This window comes from Narcine bancroftii, chromosome 6 (assembly GCF_036971445.1).
Source record: "Narcine bancroftii isolate sNarBan1 chromosome 6, sNarBan1.hap1, whole genome shotgun sequence".
NCBI classification, from domain to species: domain Eukaryota; kingdom Metazoa; phylum Chordata; class Chondrichthyes; order Torpediniformes; family Narcinidae; genus Narcine; species Narcine bancroftii.
Genome location: NC_091474.1, coordinates 178,995,490 through 179,019,087, shown reverse-complemented (window position 1 = coordinate 179,019,087; position 23,598 = coordinate 178,995,490). Strand labels below are relative to the sequence as shown.

The following is a 23,598-nucleotide window of genomic DNA, read 5'->3' as shown; positions in this document are numbered from 1 at the left end:
TCGTTTCCCTGGAACGAGCAGGACTGACGACACTTCCAAGCCTTGGCTCCCCAGCGCTGGTGGTAGAAGCAGAGGCCTGAAGCGGATGCTGTGGCCTTGATTATGCTCTTGGGGGGCCCCTGCAGGAGCTGGGTAGCTCTGGGGGTGGGTTTGGTGTGGTCGTGCCCATGCCTCATGACCTGCTGGCACTGAGCCTTCTGAGAATTGTGCGAGCCATAGCTCTTGGGCCTTCTGGGTGACCTTTCTTGGGTCAGTGAAGCTCAACTGAACCAGCAGTGGGCAGATGTCCCTGGGCATATGTTCGAGGAAGATGCGCTCGAAAAGTGGGCAGTTGGTGTGCTCACCCATGAGCACGAGCATCTCGTCCATCAGTTCCATCGGGGACCTGTCTCCCAGGGCGTTGAGGTGCAGCACCCGAGCTGCATGCTGGTGTCTGGATAGTCCGAGGGACCCGGTAAGCACTCGCTTGATGGTCTCGTACTTGTCCTCGGCGGGAGGATGCTGAAAAAGGTGCAGCACACGTCTGGCGGTGGCCTGGTCCAGGGTAGTGACCACATGGTAGAATTTGGTCGTGTCAGACAAAATCTGGTGGAGGTGAAACTGGGCCTCCGCGTGGATGAACCAGGTCTCCGGCTCCTGAACCTAGAATTCAGGCAGTTTCACGGCTATAGCTCTGATCCCAGGCTTGCTCACGATGGGTTCAAAGACGTTTGAACCAGTCGAGGTCACCAATTGTAGCAGCGGCTACACTGCTCCTGCAATATCACACGCAACCAGACGGGTTGAGCTCAGTGAGCAGACTAATTTATTGCAGGCTGCTGGGCTGCACTTATACTCCCAGCCCGGACCTGGCTGAGAACTGCGCTGGAGGGCGCTGATGTCATCTGGGCGTCACGTGGTCCCCAAGTGTGGGTTCCTGAGCCCCGAGCTGGAAGGAAGGGAAACCCCCCGACGACGACATTTTGGTCGGCTGCCCCGTCGCGTGGCTTACAAGGATGTCTCCATCCTCATTTAAATCCCTGACCCACAACCAATCAAAGTGGAAGAACTGCATCAGTGAAGAATCCATGCTCTTCTAGATTTATTGCAGGAGCATTTAGAGGATTTATGCAAGCAGTAGAAAGATATTCAAGTGTACCCACCCTTCTGTTCTATCAAGCACAAGTGATTCCACACAGGAGACTTCAGCCAACTCAAGACTGGAATGGAAGTGAGTCATCCTTGATTGAGAAGGATTGAGAAATCTGATGTGTGCTAGTAGAACCTGTAGATTACGTCTAACAATCATTTGAATAACTTGCATAATTCTTTTTTAATCTTTTTCATTGGGTTTTATAATAAATACAGTACAATGAAGAGAAGAGAACGGAACTGAAAATATAGTATCATATATATATATATATATATGTTGGCTTGGCTTCGCGGACGAAGATTTATGGAGGGGGTAAATGTCCACGTCAGCTGCAGGCTCGTTTGTGGCTGACAAGTCCGATGCGGGACAGGCAGACACGGTTGCAGCGGTTGCAGGGGAAAATTGGTTGGTTGGAGTTGGGTGTTGGGTTTTTCCTCCTTTGCCTTTTGTCAGTGAGGTGGGCTCTGCGGTCTTCTTCAAAGGAGGTTACTGCCCGCCGAACTGTGAGGCGCCAAGATGCACGGTTTGAGGCGATATCAGCCCACTGGCGGTGGCCAATGTGGCAGGCACCAAGAGATTTCTTTAGGCAGTCCTTGTACCTCTTCTTTGGTGCACCTCTGTCATGGTGGCCAGTGGAGAGCTCGCCACATAACACAATCTTGGGAAGGCGATGGTCCTCCATTCTAGAGACATGACCCACCCAGCGCAGCTGGATCTTCAGCAGCGTGGACTCGATGCTGTCGGCCTCTGCCATCTCGAGTACTTCGACGTTAGGGATGAAGGCGCTCCAATGAATGTTGAGGATGGAGCGGAGACAACGCTGGTGGAAGCGTTCTAGGAGCCGTAGGTGATGATTCGGAGCCGAACAGGAGTGTGGGTATGACAACGGCTCTGTATACGCTTATCTTTGTGAGGTTTTTCAGTTGGTTGTTTTTCCAGACTCTTTTGTGTAGTCTTCCAAAGGCGCTATTTGCCTTGGCGAGTCTATTGTCTATCTCGTTGTCGATCCTTGCATCTGATGAAATGGTGCAGCCGAGATAGGTAAACTGGTTGACCGTTTTGAGTTTTGTGTGCCCGATGGAGATGTGGGGGGGCTGGTAGTCATGGTGGGGAGCTGGCTGATGGAGGACCTCAGTTTTCTTCAGGCTGACTTCCAGGCCAAACATTTTGGCAGTTTCCGCAAAACAGGACGTCAAGCGCTGAAGAGCTGGCTCTGAATGGACAACTAAAGCGGCATCGTCTGCAAAGAGTAGTTCACGGACAAGTTTCTCTTGTGTCTTGGTGTGAGCTTGCAGGCGCCTCAGATTGAAGAGACTGCCATCCGTGCGGTACCGGATGTAAACAGTGTCTTCATTGTTGAGGTCAACAAGCCATATATATATATATATATATATATATAAATATATATATATACACACACACACACACACACACACACACACACACACACATATATATATATATATATATATATATATATAAATAAATAAAAATATATAAGATTAAACTTCACCAGTAAACTCGGTCCCCCCTCCACTGCACTGGATGAAAACAGAAAAGATATCAAAAATATTTTTTATATATGTATAAAAATCCACCTAACCTACTCTGTTGAAAAAAAAAGAAAACTAACCAAAAACAAACTCATCTGAGCAGCTTATCCTGAAGGTTACAGATATTTTGTAGCTTTTGATTAATCTCGTGAATCAAAAAACAAAGGTAAGTCTATCTCATCTGGAAGCATGATATCTAATCACACTAAAAACATTTACATCAAATTAAAATAAAACATAAATGCCACTATGTATCTTCAAATTTCACCGATGAATCAAATATGATATCTAATTTTTTTCTGCACTTAAACAGGAAATAATATGAGGTAACCATTGAAACACTGTTGGAGGTCTAGAGTCTTTCCATTTGAATGAGATGGCTCTTCTGGCCAACAATGTAGAGAAAGCCACAACCTGTTGCACAGGTAAAGAAAAACCCCAATGTCTAGTTCAATAACCCCAAAAAGAGCAGTTATTAGATTGAGTGGTAACTCCACCTGAAATGTATTTGAAAAGATATTAAAATTTTCTTTCCAATAGATTTCTAAGATGTACAAGACCAAAACATATGTGTTAATATAGCAATATCAGATTTGCATCTGTCACAAGTAGGGTTAATATTAGAAAAGATACAAGCCAGCTTATCTTTGGACATGTGAATACAAAGTCAGGCATATATTGAAGATGTATTCACCAGTTTGAGAATCCTGTCCCTCAGATCCTCCAATAAGGATCTTGCAAGTTCCAATTTCCAATCCTTTTTAATCTTTTTTGTGAACTACTTAACTCAATTTCAATAATTTATCATATATAGTTCCAATTAATTCTTTCTGAGAAGGATTCAATTGAAAAATATTATCAGCTAGATCTGGTGGATATACAAATGGAAAGTCCAGTAATATGGTATTTAAGGAATTTCTAATCTGTAAATATCTAAAAAAAATAATATTTGGTAATCATATTTGCTCACCAGCTGTTCAAAAGACATTAAACAACCTTCCTTAAATAAATTTGCAAAATAAATAATACCTTTTATTTTCCACATAGAGAAGGATTGGTCAATTATTGATGGTCAAAAAAATAATTATGAGAGAATGTACTAGATAAAACAAAGTTGTTTTTAAAAAAAATGTAAAAAATCCTAAATTGGAACCAGATTAACTTCCATGATTATTGCTTTGATACTTAAATAAATTAAGAACAAATATTTCAAGTTCCAGTCATTACTTCAGTAATTTTATATGGAGATTTACTGAAATGGTTGAACAATAGATTGATGTGTCATGCCTGCAACAGGCAACACTTGATAGGAGAGAGCTAGCTGACAAAATATGAAATGAAATTACTTAAATCTATAGGCAGACTATAGATGTATTTATTATATAATCATTTGAATCAGATTTGCATTTTCATATGTCTGTAAAGATATGAGTCAGATTTTGTGTTTCAACATTATACAGTATTTAAATGTAATTGAAATCCATAGAAGAACAGCTTTATTCTTTGATTCAAGACAGCCATGCTCCTCCTTCACTCAATATGAATAATATTAATTTAATATTTTTTACATTTCCACACAATTCTTTGGATTTATAATGTTTAAGAGTTACTACTAAATTTTAGTTCTGGCACAATATCTTGCTTGCAGAAAGTAAAATTGTGTTTTATCACTTCTGCTATGTTAGAGATAATATCTAAAAGCAAAAAAAAAATTGGAAGTGAAACTGAACAAGACAATTTTAATGCAATTACAGCCACCAAAGACTTTCTTTTGAAAGGTTAATGCAGCATGAAAAACTTGTTAGGGATGGTCTCTTTTGTTAATGTGGTTTTCGTTTAAAATAAAGCTGAAGCAACACAGATCACACAACTTTAACATTGCCTGATGCAAATTATTGACTACTGTATTTGATGTCATACAAGACCCCCCCCCCCCCCCCCACCCACCCACCATTTCACCAAGGAATATTAAGTAATTATTTTTAGTGTATTTACGGGTAAGCATTCAATTGAAATATGCAGGTAGAGTATAGCAGAAAAAAACTTGAACAAAACATGCAACTTGGTCAACAGGAAATTTAAAATAAAATAATACTGCTGTAATTTACAAGAGAAAACAAAGGCAGCTTAGCTATAGCAGAAAACACTTTAGAAAAACAAACTACCACTGTAGGTCCCGTGCTAGTCCCACTGCCTTTTTCTCTCCCAGGGTGGGGGGGGGGGAGCAGGGTGATGGGATCAGTGTGGGGACTGACAGAGGGCCGCCAGGAGAGAACGGGGCAGCGGGACCAGTGCGGAGACCAACAAGCAGCCGCCAGGAGAATCTCCTGACAGCTCCCACACTGATCTCACCACCCTGCTCCCCCTGACAGCCCACCACCAGCCCCCACACTGATCCCATCACCCGACTCCCCTCCCCCCCCCACCCTGATGGTGTTACAAGGTCACCGTCAAAATCCAACAAATAGAAATTCACCAAGACAAATGGTTACTTAAACAAAAATTGCTTTTAATTGTCTTTAAACATGTAAATAGGATCTCACTTTAACTTATTGCTATTAACCTAACTTAACCCCCTTCTAATTCTAAGCACATGTGTATGTAATGAGTATAATTTCAGAAAAATTCTTTGATTCACAGCCCAATCTCACTTCTCATTCCCCCGTTTACTGATTGCAAGCAATTCTTTTACTGTGCACAGAATTTAACATTTATGAAGTTTATCAGGCTTTGGTGCTTGAAAGGTAAATGGTTACTGCTCAAGAAGGTTCTTGTCAGTTTTCAGAGAGAAATTTGTTGTTCCTGGACACAAACTGATCCCTTTTAATCAGCCACATCAGTGTCTTGCTGAAGAAACTGCCCCATCAGGGTTTTCTAGATGATAACCTCTTTCTTTCAGGTCACCACAGAGTTCCTTTTTCTTTTCCTTATTTCAAATGAAACATTAGGCAGCCAGTTCTCTTGTCTTGTATGGACCACAAGGGCTCTGACCAGACTGAACTAAGAACTCACAAACCGTCTAGAAAATGGGGTTTTCCACAAGCTTGGCAGCTTGTCCTGTTCAAGTCCCAGCTGCTGCTGAACTGTAAAACTGCAGAAATGAACTCACTCTCTCTCTTGCAGAGAAAAAGCATATTTGATGCTCTCTGCTTGCAAAACCACGTAACTCTCTTAGAACAGCAAGCTGCACTCCAGACAGCCTGCAGCTCCGAACTATCGCTTTCATCTGTTGCTTTTGAAAATAACAATCCATTAGTGAAGTCTCTTGAGCACTCCCCAAAGCTTTTGCAAAGGTACCCAAGAGCCGCCCTGTCTGGGTTAAGCAGAGCTCCAGTATTTTAAATGAGATCTGTTTTGAAGTGTTTGTATGTGACCTACACTAAACAACTTGCCTCAATGTATCTCCCAAAAAACATATTTATATATAATACAAACACAACATAACTTGTCACAGCCGTGATATTTGTGAGCCATCCAGCTACAATGATCACTGTGGATGTTAATCACCATTATCACCCTAATTTCAACTTTGCCTATAAGATCCGGGGGATATTTTTGAACCATTGTTTGGGGGAAAAGTGGGTCTTATATGCCATCAAATATGATAGTTGCAGGTATTGCAATAGTGAAGATGTTTTGGGCCACATAATTGTTTTAGTGGGAAGTAACTTACATTGATTGGAAAAGTAATTCATGTTAAATTAATAAGCATAAGTCGCATAAAATAATCATAAAAAGTTGTATGTTCTTCTTTACGTTTTATCATTAGCCTCACAAAAAGCTAAAAATTCACAGAATGGGATTCAGCAGCATCTGGATACTTGACCAATTGGAGCTATTTTTGGCAAAGTTATATCTGAAAAGAATCATTGATGTTATATTTCTACACATTTAGATTATCCACATAGGCATGTTGTGAAATAGATGTGAGCTTTGTAAATGATATTTGTGGTGATCAACTGTAGTTTAATATCCTATATCTTCCTACTTGAAAAGTATAGCACAAGTTAATGCATTTCAGAACAACACAAAGCTGTCCAGTCAACGAAAATAATGTTTTAAAGAGCCATTGTACAGTCACTGTAGTTCAATATTTAATTGTAGTGACATGATGAGCTTTCTGTTGTCCCTGAACAGTATACACAATTAAAACATATCAAGAGGGTTTGAGAATAGGAACAAGGATACCTTACTGCAGCTGTACAGGGCCTTGGTGAGACCCCACCTGGAGTATTGTGTGCAGTTTTGGTCACCTTATCTAAGGAAGGATGTTCTTGCAATGGAGGGAGTGCAGAGGCGATTCGCCAGGCTGATACCTGGAATGGCAGGAATGACTTATGAGGAAAGATTGCGCAAATTGGGATTGTACTTGCTGGAGTTCAGAAGATTGAGAGGGGATCTCATAGAGACATATAAAATTCTGGCAGGACTGGACAGAATGGATGCAGATGGGATGTTTCCAATGATGGGAAAATCCAGAACCCGGGGCCATGGTTTGAGGATAATAGGCAAACCATTTAGGACCGAGATGAGGAGGAATTTCTTGACCCAGAGGGTGGTGAATCTGTGGAATTCATTGCCACAGAGGGCAGTAGAGGCAAGTTCATTAAATATATTTAAGAGGGAATTAGATCTATTTCTTCAGTATAAGGGTATTAAAGGTTACGGAGAGAAGGCGGGGACGGGGTACTGAACTTTAAGATCAGCCATGATCTCGTTGAATGGTGGAGCAGGCTCGAAGGGTCGAATGACCTACTCCTGCCCCTATCTTCTATGTTTCTATGTTAAACAAGTTTTTGACTTGTTATTGAATTACATAATAAGACTGATGTGATTCATAGAAACTAGGTCAGAAATCAAAAGTGCTTTAAGTTGGGAAAAAAAAGTAGGGGTGGAAAGAAAAAGGAATACTGTTGGAATGAAGCGAATCTGAGTGCATCAGGCAGTACCTATAGAGGGTTTACAAACCACCCTTCTCTTTCAGTCAGCTGCACAGTCATTTGCGTCATTGAGTGTACCTTGCTTTTTCTGTTTTTATTTGGCATTTCAAACATGGAAAATAAACAGCACACCAAAGGAACAAGACCTTTAGTGTGTCACAAACATGTCTGTTAAACTAAAATTCAGCAGCGTGTATTGCTTATCCGTGTGTCTTTCTAGAAATCCCTTAAAGCTACTATTGTATCTGCTTCTTACATTTCTCCTGGAAGCCCATTCAAGGCACCTATCATTCTCTGCATTTTTAAAGAAAACCTTGCCTCAGACATCTGATTTTTAAATTTGCCCATCCCTCCCCCATCATCTTAAATGGATATCCTCTAATATGTGACACCTTTTTGTAGGAAAAATATTCTGAGTGTCTACCTTATCAATTCTTCTCAAAATATTTACAAATTTCTATCAGATAACCCCTCAGCATCTCATGTTTCAGAGACAAAAATTAAAGTTTGTCCAACCTCCCCTTAAGCTCATGCCTTCTTATCCAGGCCAGATCCTGATAAACCTCTTCTGTCCAAAATCTCTACAATCTGCAATGTGACAGCTAGAATCACACATAATATTTCAACCTAGCCAGTTTTATAGAGTTGCAACTTTGCTATTCAGTACCCTGACCAATAAAGATAAGTGCACCATGTGTCTTTTTTTTATCACCTTAGCTACTTACTTGGTTATTTCAAGGATTTGTGGGTCTGAACCCCAGATGCATCTCCTTATCAATGCTTTGATATACAGCAAAGACCTTCCTTTTGCTGTATATTTTTCTCCAGAAGATAAACTAGGATTATTTTCTCTATCACTCGCTCTGACATCACATAGCTGTATCCATCACAGGCTTCAACTTCCTATCCATAAAGTGCATCTGTAAGACCTTTTCACACTGGCTAACCAGTAATTTGGTCATTCAGTGAACCAGTTAAAGAAGTTGTTTTTGCCATTTCCACTGGACCAATTTTAACCAATTCTCTGCATCCTTTCCCACTCATCACAAGGCATCCCCAGGGATAGGGGAGTCTATCCTCCACCCCAAATCCTGATCAATGTATTATGATCTGGTATTTAAACAAAATTATTCATGCCTAATTATAACATAATTAAACATTATGTACAACACTGTACGAGCCCTTCAACCCCTATTGTTGTGCTGACCAATAGAAACCTTTATAAATTTATAAAGGACCGTGGGAAAGTAGTAGAGGCAATAGCAGACAAATTATAAAGACTGTGGGAAAGTGGTAGCGGCATTAGTGGACAGTTTATAAAGAATGTGGGAAAGAGCGATTGTGAACCTGCCCCCCCCCAGAATTCTGTACAGTAGGGAAAGGGCTGTATGCATGGAGCACTTATGGAAGGGTTTCTCTGCTGCATGGAATTCTGGGAGGGCAGGTCTGCCATTGGTCTCTCACTCTCTCCTGCTGCGACTTTCCCATGGTCCTTTAGAAATTTATAAAGGTTTCCTTTACATTCCTGCACTCATGCTAAAACATCATCAACACGTCACTACTTTGCCCCTGGATAGTCCATGTCTCTTTCACACTGGACTAAATGGTACACGGGCATCAGATGACCCTGAGGATGATGCATCCTACCTCGGCGGTCCATCATTGGCGTGATTTGACACCTGTGTGTCATTTAAGGAGCTTTCACCCTGGACTCTTAACCAGTATATTGGCCGTTAATTACTAGAACAAGGTGCTAGTGTGAAAGGGGCTTATCTGAGGCGCTGCCTCAAGAAGGTAGCCAACATCATAAAGGATCCCCTTCACCCTGCTCACAATCTCTTCTCACTGCTACCTTTGAGAAGAAAGTACAGAAGCCTGAAGGCCAGCATCTCTTGTTTCAAGAACATTTTCCTTCCCACAGCTATCAGGCTCTTGAACTTCTGTTGCTCTGACACCACACTATTGCTAAGTCACTTTTTTTTGATCAAAGATAACTGATTATATATTATCCATCTATTTTTTATTTCCTTAATTGTCTTTGTAATTCAATTAAGTGTACTATTATAGTTGATATTCAGTTGTTTGTTTTTTTTTAAAAAGTACCTGTTGGGTGGCAGCAAGTAAGAATTTTGGTGTGAATGTGTATTGTACCATATACATATGACAATAAATTCATTATCAAGTTATCAAAGTGCAACATCTCAAGCTTATCCGGATTAAACTCCCTCAGCCGTTTATCTGCCTATATTTGTAACTGATCTATATTATTTTGTATTTTTGATAGCCTTCTAATGCTGCCACAAAGATAAGTTTTGGGACCACTGTTGTTTGTCTTTTTACATAAATGACATGAATGAAAATGTCAATGGATGGGATAGTAAATTTGCAGATGACACAACTCAAATCTTAATGTCATCTACAAACTTACTAACCCACCCATTGACATTTTCATTCAAGTCCTTTATGTAAAGGACAAATAACAGAGGTCCCAAAACATATCTTTGCAGAGCACCACTGGTAACATTAACAGTTTTTTTTTGCTTTCCAATTATTTTTTAAATGCTTTTAAAGCAATCTGTTCAGTTTACATGCAATTATTATTAGTCAAAAGAAAGTTCCTATTTGGAACAGAACAGAATAGCACAGCAACAGTCAGTCTATTTGGTCCATCATATTTTCCTTGACCAAGATGTAAATTTAAACTAATTCCATCTATGCCACTTGATTTTATTCATCAGGTTGCCCATCAGCTTCCAACATCCCAGAAAAAAAAATTCAAGTTTTATTGAAGGCTAGCCCAACCTTTCTGGTGAGAATACAAAACTCCACATGAACATTTTTTAAGGGACATTAGTTACAATGTTTGGGATTTCATTTTTTGTTAGAGATTTTCTGATCTGATTTCTGAGTGTGGGAAAGGGTTAGAAAGAATGTAGCTCTGAAAACAATGGAATGCTTCATTAAATAAATTATGTTCTGTAAAATTCTATTCTTATGGTGGCCAATTGAGCTACCAACCCACATGCCATTAAGAGGAAACTGAGGAAATCCATGCTGTTATTTGTTAGTTTTAACCACCTGTTCAGGTGGCATTACCTGTCATTCATCCTTTCCTAGACTTTCCATGTCACTGAACCTCTATTTTGTTATTTCTCTCTGTAACCATTTCTTTGCAATTTGGTTACCATTTAATTTTAATCTCAAACTTTTCCTGGTTAGACCTTTTTATTACCAATGTACCTCACAGTATTTCTAGCATTGCTTTTCTTTTGGATTAAAGGCTTCTTTGTGAAGAGAAGCCATTAATTTAAACAAATAAACTGAGGGAAATTTGTGGTATCTCTATTCCCAAGATGTGATGAAGATTGTAATGCTTTACGCAAGTTTGTTGCAACTTTTAAAGGGAATTTAGAGATTTAGTGCTCTCTCTTAAGTTACCATTACTACCTATTTCTTGATTGCATTCTGTTTTATTTGAACAGTATTTCAGCATGAGCAAGTCAGTGTAATAGAATTTCTTGAAATTATTTGTTAAACCAAAAGCCCCAAGGTAAAAGTGAACACCTTTGCAATAGAGAATCATCCTGATGGAAATTAAGTGAAGAGATAGGTTCATCATTATCTTGCCTAACATTCAAGAAGGATACTTTCTTTGACTGATTATGCAGAATTTTAAATGTTTTGCTCTCTATCGTATAGTGAGGTGAATAACTTCCTTTCTGATTATTTGTTTGGTCTGTATGAGATATTCTAATGCATAAAAATGTGCATATGTTGGTTGTATGCTCAATATTTGAATAGTTAGTTGTGGTTGGATTGCCTACAATATTATCATCAAATTCAAAATATTGCAGATGTTAGAAATCCAAATTAAAATTAAAAGAGAAACTACAAAAAATATTCATTCATGATGATCCAGAGTCTCTCTGGTGGTGTCTGAAGGTCACTTTTTGATCCATATTTTTACAAGTTAACCTTATTTAGAGGGAGGGGTTAGATTAGACAGTAGATTTTTTATTTCTTTTCTTTTTTATCTTTCTTTTTTTTAGATTAATAGTCAATATATGTTTAATATGGTTGTCATGGATCATATCATTAATTAGGATAAAATGCACCCTTTGTCTCTATGAAGGGATTGGCTAATTTAGTCTTACCTATTTTCTATCCAGAACTATATTGGGAAAGGGATAAACTGTGAATTACCATATTGATAGATTTTGATGTCTCAAAGAAATAGTTAAATAATTATGGATAGGATTTTGATTTACATTATATGTTTAATTTGTGATGTGTACATGATACAACTTGTTGTTTGTTATATTAGATTATTTTGTATGTAGGATTTGTATGTTAAACTCAATAAAAATATTTAAAAAAAAACCCATGATGAAAGCCATCAGTCTGAAACATTTACTCCTATTTCTCTCTCCAACGATGTCACTTAATTAGTTGAGCATTTCCAGCATTTTTGGTTTTATTATTATTATTGAATCAATTGAAGGAATTCGTTAAACAAAACTTAATATGCAGTTGCTGTTTAGTACTGTGGAGAGATTGTGTTTCCAGTGGTTGTTCTGTAAAGTTTGCCAGAATATTACACTCACATTAACTTACTTCTTGATGATTTATGAATTAATTTCCACTTGAAGATAAGAATTAATAATGTGGTTCATTGCATTTGATAAGGGACATACATAGAACCTAAATTGCATATTTTAGGTGGATTATTTATTGTAAGTTTAATAAATTAAAGCCCTTGTCTGCAGTTTTGAGGACTGGCAGTTCATGCAGGATTTGGCTCACCGGCTGACCTGCTTACAGAGGCCGTGCCAGACAAACCTGCAAGCCACCCTCTTGAACATGGCCTGGACTGCACGATGTGCCAGGTTGTGTATGGTGTTGTAAACCTGCCGCTTCCATGTGGCCAGGTTGATGGGGCAAGGGCTGTCCTATATGTCGGGATCTCAGGGTCCTGCTGCTGCACTTTGGTGAAGGCCATGTAGTTGACTCCTTGGAACAGAGCATGTACTGACTCGATCACAGGGCAAGACAGAGCATCAGCTACCACATTGCATTTCCCTGTAATGCGCTGTATGTCCGTGGTAAATTCGGACACATAGGACATGAGTTTCTATTGTCAGGCCAACCATGGGTCAGATACCTCATGGAAGGTGAAAGTCAACAGCTTGTGATTGGTGAAGATCTTGAATTGCTGACCCTCCAAAAAGTAACGGAAATGTTTTACCGCCAGGTACAGTGCTAATAGCTCTCGATCGACAGTGCTGTATTTGAGTTCTGGGAGAAGGGAGGTGCCTGCTGAAAAAAGAACAGGGGTTGCAACTGGCCTTCAATGAGCTGTTCCAGTATGCCTCCCACCACTGTGCTGGAGATGTCGACTGTCAGAGCAGTAGATGCCTCCAGAATGGAATGTACCTACAGGGTGGCATTGGCCAGTGTGTCTTTGGTCTGGAACACCCTCAAAGGCTCGTCATCCCTGCTAATGTTCTTTGACTTGCCCACCATCAGCGCGAAGAGGGGGCGCATGCTGTGGGCCGCTGCCAGTATGAATCTGTGGTAAAAGTTTATCATACCAGTGAATTCCTGCATCCCCTTTACTGTATGTGGCTTGGCGAAGTACCGGACCACCTCAACATTTTCGGGGAGGGTGTTTATTCTGTACCCCAGGAAATCAATAGTGTCCAGGCTGAATTGGCACTTTGCGGGGTTAATTGTCAGCCAGGTACATAGTTGGCTTAGGTGGGTGGCGTGGTCTTTGCGGCTGGAGCTAACAATGAGGATATTGTCCAAATAGAAGAACGCTGGAAAGTTTGTGCCGTGCTTTTCAGACCAAAGAGCATGCAGAGGAATTCAAACAAGCCAAAGGGGGTTATAATCGTGATCTTGGGGACGTCCTGGCGAACTGGGATTTGGTAGTATCCTGGGATGACGTCCACCTTGGAAAATACCCGTGCCCTGCGCAGCTTGGGGGTGAAATCTTGGATGTGGGGCACGGGATATCTGTTGGGCATGGTGGCCTCATTAAGGCAGCGGTAGTTGCTCCATGGTCTCCACCCCCTGCTGTTTTTGGCGCCATGTGGAGGGGGGGAGGCCCAGGGACTGTCAGAGCACCACACAATCCCTAGCTTCTCCATTTTCTTAAACTCCTCCTTCTCTAGGCTGAGCTTTACGGAAGGGAGTCAGTGTCCCCTGGCGTGGAGGGCGGGGGGGAGCTCTCAGTCAGAATGGTGCTTTACCCTGTGCTTTGGCTCAGTTGTGGAGAACTGGTGGCACTATCGAGGGGAACTCCGCCAGGATGTGGGGGAATTCGTTGTCTGAAAGCTTTATAGAGTCAAGGTGGGGGTCGGGTGACTTGACTTCCCCCAGAGGTAGAGTCTGAAAAGTTCTGACATGCACCAAACGGCATCCCTTGAGGTTGACAAGCAGGCAGAGGGCATGAAAAAAGTCATCCCCCAGTAGCAGTTGCGCCACTGCCACGAGAGTGAAAGTCCATGTAAATTAGGTGTTGCTGAACTGAAGGGGGATGGTGCGGGTACCAAAAGTCCAGATGGAGGAGCTGTTGCCTGCCCTCATTGCTGGGCCCTGCTTCCCATTGTGGGTGTCAACGCCCACAGGGGGTAGTACGCTTATCTCGGTGCCAGTGTCGACCAGGAAATGCCTGCCCGACAAGAAGTCCCAAACATGAGGAGGCTATCATCTGGGCCAACCATCACCTCAACGATGGTTGGCTAGAGCATCTACCGAAAACCCACAAGATGGGGGGCATCGACGGGCCTCTGCATCCCATTGCTGATGATAGCAGCAGAATTGTCCCCGGGTATTACCTCTCCGCTTATCTTGGTCTCACATGCGGCTGTTCGTGGGGCTTCCTGATGTGGTCTACACGGCACTGGTGTCCTTCATTCTCCAGAGCATGTCCACCCAGGCTGCAACTCTCCAAGGGTTGCTGAAGTCCTCGTCTGTGAGCAAAAGTTGGATATACTTGTGCAGCTGCTCCAGAAAGATCTGCTCAAAGAGCAGGCAAGGTTTGTGGCCCTCGGTCAAAGCAAGCATCTTGTTCATTAAGGCGGACGGGGCCCTGTCCCTCAATCCGTCCATATGCAGCAATCGGGCAGCATGCTTGCGCCACAAGAGCCCGAAAATGCAGGTTAAGAGCTTTTTGAGGGCTGTATATTTGCCTTACTCCAGAGGTTGCTGTAGGAAGTCTACAAGCTTTGCTGCTGTGTCTTGATCAAGAATGCTCACAACGTAGAAGTAGAAGTGTTCTCAGCGGCAAGGTGTTGAAGCTGGAACTGAGCCTCGGCCTGCTCAAACCACACATGTGGCTGCGACACTCAAAATGTTGGGAGCCAGAGTGAGGCCATGTGAATGGTCACTGGTTCAGCCTGGTCCGTCATCTTCAGGTCCAACTGCCGGTTGGACCTCTCACAGTTATCAATGTAGCGTTCGCGCTACGTGAGAATGGGGAAGAATGACACATAAACTGAAGCCTTGAAGTCAAGACTGATTTATTGCACTGGCAATCACATTTATACGGCCCCCATGCACTGACATCAGGGCCCCATGTTATTTGAGTGCTGGCCTGGGTTTAGCCAACGTTCCCACCATAGTTCCCTGTCTTCCTGCTATGTGGAAGGTCACCTAGGATGACGGCCAGTGTTACTCCCAGCTCTGTGTGATCACCACGTTTGTTGGCCATTTCACATCTCCATGCGTGGGCTACTGCAGTATAAACATCAAAATCTTCACATTTTACCATGTTTTCATTTATAAACCAGTACTTTCTGTTATTTGCTCTGTAGGCACAGCTTCTGGATATGAAGTCAGAGCTAATTGATACTCAGGCTGAGAAGGTTGTATTAGAGAAGGAAGTGCATGATCAACTTCTCCAACTTCATGCTGTCCAACTGCAGTTGCATGCCAAGACTGGGCAAATTGTTGACTCTGGTTCAATCAAGGCTAAACTGGTATGTATCATTAAAACAAATAAATTGAATTCAACATTATCTAGTTTTGTTTTAAGCATTGTTAAATTCAGAATTATTTTGGTTGAATTTGTTTTTGTGCAAATTGTTTCCATAAGTTATGTAATTTGTAGACAACTTGCACCAGAAAGAGGAACAATTTAACCCTTTGATCTCTGAGAAAACTCATTCCTCAACCAGGATCGAAAGGCTTCTGCACCCCTCCCCCCCCCGCCCCCCAGCATCACCCTGCAACTGGATTGATTCTAGACCTTCAGTCTAGTAGACCACAATCAGTAAAGATGAATAACAACACCTTGACCATGATCACACTCAACACAAGTGCTCCTCAAGAATGTATATTCAATCCCCACTATACCTCCTTTACACTCATGACAATACAGCTATGTACCATTCCAACTCCATCTTCATATTCATCAACCACTCCATGGTACTGGGCCAGGTATCATATTTTTAACAAGAGAAATTACAGGAAAGAGGTTCAAAGACTGGTGATATGGTGCCAAGATAGCAACCACTCTCTCAACATTAATGAGAGAAAGGGGATAATAATTGACTTCAGGAGAGGGGAAAGAAACCATTCCTCGTGCACATTGATGGTGTTAAAGTGGAAAGAGTAGATAACTTCAAATTCTTAAGAATAAATATTTTTAATGATCTGACCTGGGGCAAGCACATTAACTCAATGATCAAGAAAGTGCACTAATATTCCTAATTTCTTACAAAACCAAGCAAGTTTGGTGTGTTTTCCCCACTGTTTCCATCCCCCGTTGCCCATCAACAACTTCTAAAGGTGCTCCATCAGAGGAATATTTACTGGGTGTATCACTGCAGGGCATACTCTGCTCAAGATCCAAAGAATCTGCAAAATGTAGTGAATGCAGCTCGGAGCACAATGAAAACTTGCAGTGCCCTCCATTTTTAAAATTTTTTTTTTAAACTTTATTTAAAATTTTATGACATAAATAAAATAAAAATTACATTTAAAGAAATAATAAAAAATAAGATAATAAAAATTAGAATACTACATCATTAAACTACACAAATTAACCCCCCCCAATAATTATAACACAACATTAATCATCTAATTTAAAATTAGTCCAACCCTCCCCCAAAATAAAGAGTGAAGAATTAATTAACAATATTGTAAATAAAATAGAAAAAACCCCACTTACAAAAAAAAGATAAAACTTAACAACAAAAAAAATTACTAACAACAAAAAACATATCAATACTAAAATAATACCCTTAAACATATATTTAAATCAAACATAATACATGTATTTAACAAATGAAATCCACTTTAAAACTAAGTTCAAATATTAAAATCATATATCAACCACATATCTGTTATTCAAAAAAATCATAATTAATAATACATATATACAGAATTTCCATTAATACCAAGTTTCCTTTATAATTCATCGAGAGAACAAAAACATCCCTTAGAAAAACAATCACATAAACTTTTTGTTCCCTTCCCCTCCCCTTATATAAAAAAGAAGAAAAAAGAAAAAAGTTCAAACTCTTATAAAATTCTCCATATTCTTCATTTATAACATCTTCAAAATTCTCCATCGAAATTAACTTAATTTTATTAAACTCTTCTCCCTCAATGTATTTGTACTTAATTTTCTTCTTTTTCTTCTTATCACCTTTCCCCTCATCTTCCTCTTCATCTAATTCAACATCCTCAATTTTTGACTTATTATCTTCTGTGACATCATCCTCTTAAAAAGAAAGAAAAAAGAGAAAACCCCCCCCCCAAAAAAAGAGAAAAAAAAGGAGAGAAAAATAAACCTCCTAATTCCCTCTCAATTACAATCAGAAAACAAAAGGAGTTTTAAAAAAATTATTTATTTTAAAAAAAATAATAAAAAAACTTTCACTTCTTAACCCAAAAATTAAAAAGAAAAAAAAAACAGGTTGGAGGTCACAACTACCTCCTCCTGTTTAAACCGCCCAAAGCGGTAACTCCCCCAAAATATTGGGTGTGAGATAAGCTGTGCCCTCCATGAACATCATTTACATTTTCCATTCCCTGAGAAAGTCAACTAGCATAATGAAAGACCCATGACACCCCAGACATACTTTATTTTTCCGCCTTCTATCAGTGATAAGGCTCAAGGTTATGAAAGCATGCATCAATAAGCTTAAAGAAAGTTTCTTCTTTGCATACATCAGGCTCCTGAATGAACCCCACAGCAGAGCTATCATGCTGCCATTGCTTCGTGCTAATTGATTTTTCATTTAATTGTAACTATTATACTCTGTAACTTGTGTTTTTATTTTGAATATTTTATTTTTGATTTTCAAAGACTCATAAATCCAAATAAACAATACATTTTTTTCAACAATAGTGTATATCATACAGAGTCTATTTTATCCCCTACTCCTCTCACCTCTCTCCTGTATCCTAATACAAAAAGAAAAACATTATATAAATGAAACAAATGCAAAGAACAAAATATTGTTAAAGTCAAAAACCTTTAAGGGAACTTAAGAAGAACCCAAAGAAACCTAAAATAAAAGGATACGAAACAAAATACAAGAGCACGTTGCCTGCGTCGTGACCCATTTCACTGATCTATAGCATTCCACTACTGGCACGGTTGTTGTATTCACTTTATCTAAAAGGGGTATAATTACATCTGTGCACCAATGTACTGCAGATAGGGTTGACACACCCTAAAGAATATGCCATATTTCTTCCTCAAATTGTATGTAATTTTCTCCAGGGGAATACAACTCTGCATTTCCATATTCTATTGTGTAATATTTATTTGGAAGTCAGACTTCCACGTGTCCGTTATACATTTCCAGGCTATGGACAAGGCAACCTTCACAAACTGAATTTGGTATCAGGACAGTTCAAAACTCATGTCCATAATGTTTCCCAGAAGATATAAATTGGAATCCTGCAGAAAATCCACCTTTGCAATTTTTTTTTCAGAATGTTCCTCAGGTCCTCCCTGAAGGATCTCACCTTTGTACATGGATAAAGGTTCCAATCTCCACACTACACCTAAAGCACATTTCCGAGGCACAGTTGATGCAGGAAATTTAATTGCACCAACCTGTACTTGGCATTAATAACTGGTGGCATGTTGTCTAGGCACAGGTCTGACTTCCATCTTTCCCTCGACCTGAGTAAGCCTGGCTTCAGGCCCTTATTTTGAAATATGCATATTCTCCTTTCAAATTAGAATCTCCATGTCACTACTCATGGCTAGGGCCATAGATGTTCCCAAATTATTCCTTAAGAAAGATCTTAGGTGAAGAAAGTTTTAATAGGCAAATCATATTTATTCCTCAGCTGTTTGAATGACATGAGCTGCCCTTGCTCATAACAATCCTTGATATACCTGATCCTCTTCCAGCACCAGGTGTCTAGGATCTTATTATCCAGAGTCATGGTAGTAATTTGTTCTGGGTCAAGCACATTTTAGGAGATATCCCCACCTTTAGTCCAATACATTGATATTTTTTTTTGCCATGTCTGAATTACATTTTAATATGGGTTTATCTGTTTTCCATGATATCAATTTGATGTCCCATTTATATATAAACTCTCCTGCTATTTTTTCTCCTGTGGTGTGTAGTCCAGTTTGTGTCCAGGAGGGAGCACCACCTCCCTCAATGTAACACGGCTGTATGAATATTAGAAATGACTTATTAAACTGTTCGCAGAAGAACCCATCTCTCTGTACTAGGTTTAATATTAAAATTAAGCATAAACTTCTAAGCAGTACTCAAATTGCAATTTAACTTGTGTTCTTTTGTAACTTTTCCATTATATTCTCTCCTTCACCATCTCATATCTCTTTTGAACTATCTTATCAATCCTGCTGCCTTTGAGAATTTGTGGGTATTTTTCAAGGTCTTTTTAGTCCTCCACATTACTTATCCTCTCCTATTTTTTATTATTCTTTTTTCTTGTGCCTCCCCAAATTAATTTAATCTTCTTTCTCTATTCGAGAAACCAACCAGACCACCTATCTCTTCACACAGTATTATGTTTACACCTTTGCTGTCAACCAGAATAATTATTTATTTATTGTATTCCTTCCATTTAAATCTATTTTATAACAAAGCAAATAATTAGTTCTAACCTTTGTGGAACCCCAGTGAATTCTCTTCACAACATCATTGTTAGCTTTCCCAAGATCCCCACCACCATGTCTTTTCCCATGGTAAAGACAAATGAGAAACATTTAGGACCTTGTCCTTCTCCCATGGCTCCAAACATAGATCTTTATGGGTCTCTATTCCTTCCATTATTATTTTTTTTAACCATTAAAGAAGAAATAAGGTAGGGCCCTGTGAAGTGTTACAGAGTTGGTCAGGAAGAAGTCAGAGGCTTACATCTGATTTAAGAAGTCCAGATCAAACAAATCTCTTGATGAGTACGTGTTGGAGTATCTGACTCAAACAAATCACTTGATAGATACAAGCATCGGAGTAGGGATACGAAGGAAATCAGGAGAGAGAAAAGGGGATATGAGATGGAGCTGGGGTAGGATAAAAAGATTCCTCAGGGAAATTAAGGGTAAAATGGTAGTCACTAATGGAAGATAATTCGTTGCATTGAAGATGAACATGGGTATCTTTGTGTGAATCCACAGGAAATGGTTGGGATTTTGAATGAAAACTTTTCATTAGTGTTTACTGGAGGAGATCATAGAAGCCAAGAAGTTGAAGGAAATGAGTGTCAAGGTGCTGAATCATATTAGAACGACCAGGCAGGAAGTATTGGCAGTCTTGGAGTGTATTAAAGTGGACATATAACCAGGGCTTGATGAAGTGCATCCATGCACTTGTACGAAGCTAGGGAAGAAACTGCACAGGCGCATGTTGAGCTATGATGTCATCTTTGGCCTTGGGTGATGCCGGAATACTGGAGGGTGGCTAATCTGTGCTATTATTTTCAAAAAGGAAGCAAGTAGAATCTAGAAGCTAGGCTGGTGAGCTCGATGTCAGTGGTGGGAAAATTGCTGGAGAGGATTCTGAAGAACAGGATCTATTGACATTTGGATAGTTAGGGACTGATTGGAAGTAATCAGCGGGGATTCATGTGTAGCAGATCATGTCTCACGGATCTCATAGATCTCATAGATGTCAAAGAGTGTTGATGAAGGCAGGGCACTGGATGTTAATTATATGAACTTTTACAAGGACTATGACAAGTTTCATTTGGAAGGTTAAATTAGATGGGATGATATGGCCTGCTGAATTCAAACTTAGCTGACTACAAGGGGCCAGAGGGTAGTAATGGATGGTGTTTCTTGGATTAGAGGCCTGGGTCCAGTGGTGTGCCACAGGGATTAGTACTGGATTCAGTGCTATTTGTCATCTATATTAATAATTTGGATGACAATATAGTTAACTTGATTAGTAAATTTGTAGATGTCACCAAAATTTGTAGTATAGTGGACAGTGAGGAAGGATATCTAAGTTTACAACAGGATCTTGATCAGTTGGGTAGGTGGGCCAAGGAGTGGCAAATTAAATGTAACTCTGACAAGTGTGAGGTGTTGCACTTTGGTAAGTCAAACCAGGGCAGCAGTGCATGGTGAATGGTGAGCCTTGGAAAAGGTTGTAGAACAGAGAGACCTGGGGGTACAGTTGTAAATTTCCTTGAAAGTGGTAACTCAGGTGGATAAGATGGTGAAGGAGGCATTTGGCATGCTCATGATTCAGATGTACAAGGCATTGTGAAACCACATCTGCCATCAATGAAATTGAAGGAGTGAAGAGGAGATTCATCAGGATGTTTCCCATTTTGGAGGGGTTGAGTCATAGAAAGGGTTTGGATTGACTGGGCATGGTTAGCATAGTGGTTAGCGCAACGCTGTTACAGCGCCAGCGACTGGGGTTCAAATCCGGCACTATTAGGAGTTTACCGTATGCAGTTCTATCTGTTTTGCAATAGTAAAGATACCATTAATCTGGAAAGGGTGCAAAAAAAATGTTACAGTTATGTTACTGGAACTTGGAGGGCTTGAATTGTTAGGAAAAACTGGACAGGCTAGAAGTTTTTTTCTCTGGAGCATAGAAGGCTGAGGGGTAACCTTAGATTATACAAAATCATGAGGGGCAGAGGTAAGGTGAATTGTCATATTTTTTCCACCAGAATAGGCAAGATGAAAACTAGAAGCCATCGCTTGAAGGTGACGGTGAAAATTTAAAAGGAATCTGAGCAGCACCTTTTTCCACAGAGAGGTTGATGCATTTATGGAATGAGGAAGTGGTAGGGATGGGCACAAAATGACATTTAAGAGACATTTGGACAAAGACATGGATAGAAAAGTATTAGAAGCATGTGGGTCCAGTGCATGCATCTTAGAATGGCAAAATGGTTGCCATGACAAATTGGGCTGAAGGACTTGTTACCATACTGTCCATGATTCTATGACCATGTGCACCTTTTTGGATCTATGGATTTCTTTAATCTAAAAAGTCACCCTTTTCTCTGAAATAGTTGTGCTCTAGAATTAAATTACAATACTCTCTGTAGTGCTGTTGAACAAAATGAATTGATTTCCCTTTTGTTTCAGTGAATGTATGTTTTTAATTGTTTTCTGTCTCTAAATGTCTGCTAATTTCCTAACTTTTTCTTTCCTGTCCCAAGTCTATCCTTTCAGTCGATGAATTGGTAAGTAAGTATATTGACGTGATTCTGTTTTATGGATTTCACTCCAACTGTTGCTGCCTCTGTTAGTATTGTACTTTCAGTATAAATTAAGCTGGAATATTTTTTGGACTCTAGCAGATGATTGACAGTTTGTGAATTGTGTTACCTTTCACTAATTTTACTATTGTGAACAACAGTGACAAATTAAATCTTGCCTCACCAATAATTAGATGAACATAAATTAGTTCAGTGTTTTCACAATTTTTAATTAATTGAATATTTTTAATTTGAATCTTTGGATAAAACTATTATATTAAGCTTATTTGCACAATGTATTAATCAAGGGAAGAAAAGCTCAGTATTTTTCAAAGTAGCTAATAAAGTTGCACTGCATTGAATATACATTTAATAGTTTTGTCATTCCTAAAAGCAGGTAAATATTTTGTTTTATCTACTTCATATAAGAGATCATTATAGTAAATAGGTTTTGTGTCATCTAATATTTTGGTAGAAACTAAATTATATATTTAACCTAATCTTGCTTCTGTAATTTGAAATACTTTTTAATTTATCCGACATTAAAAAGGTTGACATTGAATTAGAGGAAAGATGGAATAAATTACATTACCCTGTTGTTAGCTTTCTGTTGATAAATTCTGTTTCCAAGTATGAAACCATGCAATAGGTGCTCTGTGGTTAGTAAGGGATTACTTAAGGTAGTATGTGAGTGGAAAGAAAAAGGTTGAGAACCACTGACTTACCTGTTACTGTGGAGTTTCCTAAGAGACCATCTTTCTTACATTTAAGTTGTCCAAAAAAAAATTATGTTATTACTTACCTTCTTTCATTGCTTAGGCTCATGTTATTCCAATCCTTCTTCAGATTTTTGGCTTTGATATTGCTTAGTGTTGGAACCTTATCAGCTTGTCATTGCTTGTGCCTGCAAAGGATTTTTTGCTTTGATTTGAAGATAATTACATGTATAGGTAAACAACGTGTTTGTTTTTTATTTGTGGAAGGAGAAAGAATTAGAAGCCAATAAAAAAGAAAAAGTAAAGGAAGCAAAACTGGAAGCTGATGTAAAACTACTGAGAAAAGAGAATGAATCTCTGCGGCGACATATAGCAGTTCTACAAGCTGAAGTATATGGTGCAAGATTAGCAGCTAAATATCTGGATAAAGAGCTGGCAGGAAGGTAAGCATTTCTTGATATTTACTGTTTATTACTATGTTTCTGGCAGTAAACCAGCCAAAGATTGTGTTTTTGACAAATAAAAAAAATTTAATTTAGCACAATTAGTGGAACTAAATTTCGGCATTGATCCCAATGGTAATT

General features: G+C 39.5%; 1 protein-coding gene across 1 annotated transcript in view; it reads left to right on the top strand.

Annotated features, from left to right (window-relative positions):
* Window positions 1-23,598, top strand: part of gopc (golgi-associated PDZ and coiled-coil motif containing) — a 64,200-nt gene that overhangs the window by 20,730 nt on the left and 19,872 nt on the right. Inside the window, exons 2-3 of the mRNA XM_069886829.1 lie at window positions 15,446-15,610; window positions 23,282-23,457. Coding sequence (XP_069742930.1) covers window positions 15,446-15,610; window positions 23,282-23,457 — 341 coding nt within the window. The remainder of the gene's footprint in view (window positions 1-15,445; window positions 15,611-23,281; window positions 23,458-23,598) is intronic.